This window comes from Puntigrus tetrazona, chromosome 1 (assembly GCF_018831695.1).
Source record: "Puntigrus tetrazona isolate hp1 chromosome 1, ASM1883169v1, whole genome shotgun sequence".
In the NCBI taxonomy this organism is placed as follows: Eukaryota; Metazoa; Chordata; class Actinopteri; order Cypriniformes; family Cyprinidae; genus Puntigrus; species Puntigrus tetrazona.
Genome location: NC_056699.1, coordinates 25,704,494 through 25,708,808, shown reverse-complemented (window position 1 = coordinate 25,708,808; position 4,315 = coordinate 25,704,494). Strand labels below are relative to the sequence as shown.

At 43.7% G+C, this 4,315-nt stretch overlaps 2 protein-coding genes across 2 annotated transcripts in view; one reads left to right on the top strand and one right to left on the bottom strand.

Annotated features, from left to right (window-relative positions):
- Window positions 1-1,985, top strand: part of LOC122353232 (RING finger protein 150-like) — a 7,151-nt gene extending 5,166 nt beyond the window's left edge. Inside the window, exon 7 of the mRNA XM_043251204.1 lies at window positions 211-1,985. Within this exon, the coding sequence (XP_043107139.1) occupies window positions 211-311 (101 nt within the window). The 3' untranslated portion in view covers window positions 312-1,985. The remainder of the gene's footprint in view (window positions 1-210) is intronic.
- A 104-nt stretch (window positions 1,986-2,089) lies between these two features.
- The window catches only part of LOC122349104 (protein phosphatase methylesterase 1-like), a 3,973-nt gene continuing 1,747 nt past the window's right edge, over window positions 2,090-4,315 (bottom strand). The window contains exons 4-9 of the mRNA XM_043245036.1: window positions 4,164-4,293; window positions 3,194-3,317; window positions 3,035-3,079; window positions 2,853-2,917; window positions 2,461-2,528; window positions 2,090-2,346 (exon numbers count right to left, since the gene is read on the bottom strand). Of these exons, the coding sequence (XP_043100971.1) occupies window positions 2,322-2,346; window positions 2,461-2,528; window positions 2,853-2,917; window positions 3,035-3,079; window positions 3,194-3,317; window positions 4,164-4,293 (457 nt within the window). The 3' untranslated portion in view covers window positions 2,090-2,321. The remainder of the gene's footprint in view (window positions 2,347-2,460; window positions 2,529-2,852; window positions 2,918-3,034; window positions 3,080-3,193; window positions 3,318-4,163; window positions 4,294-4,315) is intronic.

Below are 4,315 nucleotides of genomic sequence, written 5' to 3'. Positions count from 1 at the left end.
TATATATATATATATATGTATGTATGTATATGTATATATATGTATGTATATGTATATGTGTGTGTATATATGTATGTGTATATATATGTATATAACCACTCTGGCACATAATTTGCAGCTCGTTCTTGTTTTGCATACTATTTAGTAAGGACGGCATACTAATTACCGCGCAGCCATTTGAATGAATATGAAACCGTCTTTTCTCCGCAGGTGAGTTACAGCCAATGGCCAGCGGCAGTTCAGAAGTGTCTCTCGCTACGGGGGCGGGGCATTCGGACATTGACACGCCCACCGACGACCCAAAGTGCTGATTTGGCCCCGCCCACTCACGCTCAAAGGTTTGGGGTGACCACGGCGACGGGCTCCGATGGGTTAAATGGGCTTCGAACGGCCAATGATTGAGCGCGTAACAAACACACTGCCTGCCGAGTACACACTACAGTCCACGTCCGACGTTACCTTTACTTCATCTTCCTCCTCCATTCTCTGAAACGCAGGGTAAACTCTGTTCTCTCTCGCCCGCAGTGCACACTACAGTTAAAGCACTTGTCCGGTATCGGCAGACGACCGGCTCTGCTCTGCTCGACAATCTTCTCTTTTCCTACCGCCGCAGTGTTCGCTGCCCGTGTCACCATTCGTCCGTGATCCCAGCGGAAAGAACGTGTCAAAGACTATTTTGAATCTGATCAGAAGTGGTTTATTTTTCTATAGAGAAGCGTTCGACGCGCTCGAGTTCTACAGTGTTAAAAAATAAGGAGATAATCTCAGTGTTTAGACGGTTTTCGGAGGGAGTTTGGCCCTCACCAAAGACGCCGGACCTGGAGCGCGTGACGGGACAAAACTGTGGGACTTTTTAGGAAGTGCTCTTTGGATCCCGTGGAGCGGGGCGTGTGATGTTTGCTGTGCATGCCACATGCCCCGCCCCTTCGGCGGATATCATTTAAAGGGATAGTTCACCCCAAAAATGAACGTTTACTGGCGGCGTCCTCAAGTTTCGCCGTTTGTTCGCAAGTTGTTCCTCTGCGGTGAATGGGTGCCGTCGGAACGGCTGATATAAACATCACAGTGATATGTAGAAATCCTGCTTTTAATCCGTAATAATGCTTCCGCCGATGAAAGGTGGTCTTGTCTGAATCGGGAGAGAAAGCTGCACAGATCAAGCCAAAAAAAATCTCTAAATAAACATGATGTGAGAAGACTGGAGGGGATGCACTTTATTTCAGGAGGAAGTGTTACGGATTTATGGAAAGTAAAAATATGATTTTTATTTTTTCCCTTAAAAATCTTTAGTCGTCTCCAGATGTGAACTGATGGATCGGAGTCTCGTTCTGACGGCACCCATTCACTTCCATTGGCGAGCAAGTGATTTGATTTTCCCCAAATCTGATCAGAAAAACTCATCTTCATATCGGATGACCCAACTGAGTATTTTTTTTTTGTTTGGGTGAACTATTTCTTTAAAGGGAGATTATCAATCATTTCCTGTGATGATTGTTCTGTTACGGTTTCTGTATTATTTTAAAAAGTTTCCGTAAAACTCTAGAAATCACGTTAAAGCAGTTCATACGACTTGCGCGCTGTTCAAACGGTTCCACATGTTTTTGGCAAAACAAAGGTGTGGAAAGACTCGAGGGCGAGCGAAGGATCATTTTCAGGTGCGCTGTTCCTTTAAATCTGTAACTCGTTCTTCCTTGTTTGACTGTATATTGTAAATAGAGAATAATTTTGTCCAGTTCTTTTCCTCAATTTGCCAAGTTTTTCCGTCATGCACTTTATGTATTTAGAGATTGGATTTTGTTTTGAGATTGGGATTTTTGGTCACGAGTTACACACGTGCAGTTCACCTCACACACACACACACACACACACACACACACACACACACACACACAGTAGACGTTTACCATTTCATGCTCAGTATTTTGCACGTGTTTCAGTCAAACTGTGCTTTGAATATTAATAAATTTTAATGTAAATTTTCCGGGCCTAACCGTTTCCCGTCTGTTGCCTTTGATGTCCGTGATTCCATCTCGTTTAAATATTTAAATGTTTCCTGTCAAGTCAAACGGAACATTCCGACACAGAGGAATAATGAACATTCAAATCTTTATTCTAAACTCGGCGTAATGACGGTCAAAACTAGCTTCTTTTTTTTTTTTTGCAGAAAGTGAAGGATGTTTTGATCTGGCGGAGGTTTCGGGCCTGTTCCTCGGCGTCTGCTGCTTTATCTGAGGGACAAAAACATGCACGAGTGCAGACAGGAGAGATGGTGGCTGTACAAACACTGACAGACGAGAAAAACGTCACTCACTCTCATGTTTTCATCGCATGAACGGGTACGAGGAGCTGAGAGAGAGAGAGAGAGAGAGAGAGAGAGATTGACATGCTCAAACTACAGCAAAAAAACACTTGACCCACAAAACGCTTAAAACGGTTCGGTTTCAGATAGAGTGAACTCACCTTTTAGTTTCGCTGCGAGCTTCAGCGAATTTGTGTCTGATCATGAAACTTGCCAAAGCGTCTGCCACCTGGAAAAATCAAATATCGCGTTAAAGCGCACACCAGAAAAACATAACCATCGTAGCGTTTATATATACACTGAGTGTTCCAATGCAATTTACGCTAAATATTCATCGGTTCAATTGCGGTTCATTCCCGTCATCAAATCTGAATTTAAATGTGAAAATCTGCGCAGGAACCATCTCTAAATATTATCAGTGTTTACGCTGCCCAATGTTTTAGCGGAACCGGATGTGCGTTTCGGGATTCACGGATGAATATAAAGCTTTATTGAAGCTTTTGCTGTCGCTTTTGATTCCGTATGAAAGCGTGGACGTGATGCATGCTCTCACTTTATCTGGGATGTCCTCATGCACTGCGTGTCCACAGGGGGGCAGCACCTGCATCATGAATTTACCTGGAGAAGCGTTAAATGGAGAACGGCACGCTAGCGTGTTACCGTCGCTGAAGTATCATCGGTAATCATTCATATGGATTTCTATGATTGCGCGGCGCAGTTATTGATCGGACTCACCCTGCATCTGTCCAATGGTCAGGTCTCTGTCCAGTCGATCGATGCCTGAACACGGGACACGGTTAGCCATTCGGGGTCATGCTTTTTATTATACAGACTGTTCTTTTAAAGGGAGGGTCGGTGCTGTGTGTGTTTCGGAGGAGTGTGTGTGTCTCTTGCCTGCCAGCAGAAGCAGTTTTGGGACGTTGCAGGACAGGAAGAGGTTGGATATCCCTCTGAACCAGCCGTCCCAGTATTTCTCTGCTTTAGAAAGGTCGATTCTCCAGCTGTACACGCTGCACGGCTGAAACACACACACACACCGGTTTGTCATGCGCCGTTTGCTCAGTTGCACACGGAGGGGTCAAAGGTTAATAAACGTGAAGTACGCGATCAATAGCTGCATTTCAGTTACCGTGGCTAGTTTCACCACGTGAGAAACAATTCATGCTTTTAGTAGAAATCGGGAATCAAAATTGCGAGGCGATATTAAGTCCTAATCATGATATAAAACTAAAAACTGCATGACAAGTCACAATAACGAAAAGCGCGTCATGCACCGCTCAAAGTATGCGATTAAAGTCAAAGTGATCATTTGACAATGAGTTTCATTAAGAGTCATGAAATGAGATTCAAATCGGCAGAAAAGTTCATTAAAAGCGTGGTCGTGAGATGAGGCTAAAATTATGACGACGTTGGGGAAAAACGGAATTGGAGAAGAATAAAGGAAGTGTAAACAAAGTCAAGATGATGACAGGGTAAGTTGTGATGATGAGGGCAAAACAATTAGGAGCTTAAACGAGATCAAAGTTGAAATTACGAAGTCGAAATTGGGATAAATCAAAATTTGAGTTGAATATCTCAAACAGACATAACTGAAAAAAGTAAATGTGACGTACTAAGTTCTGGAAATCTAAATGGAGTTTAAAGAGTCATAATTGAAAATGTTAAATTGTGAAGTCGAAACTGAAGGTGACAGAAAAGTTTGAACGTGATGGACAAAACTGGGATTTCAAACATGAGATGAAATTGAGTTAATAAAATAAAATCGTAGTTATAACAATGAGGATTAAGACGCTTTGAGCTGGCGTGATGTTTTGTTCCAATCAAGGAACAAGGCGTGTGATTACACTGCATGTACTGTACTGACCTCCGCTGAGGCGCTGCTCTCCGCTTTATCCGTCACGTAGTTGAGGTCGTAAAACTCCTCGTGTCCCTCCACCACGCTCTCAGTGACCGGACTGACCGGCTCGGCCGAGTCTCCCTCCTCCACCTCACACCTGAGACGCACACACACACACA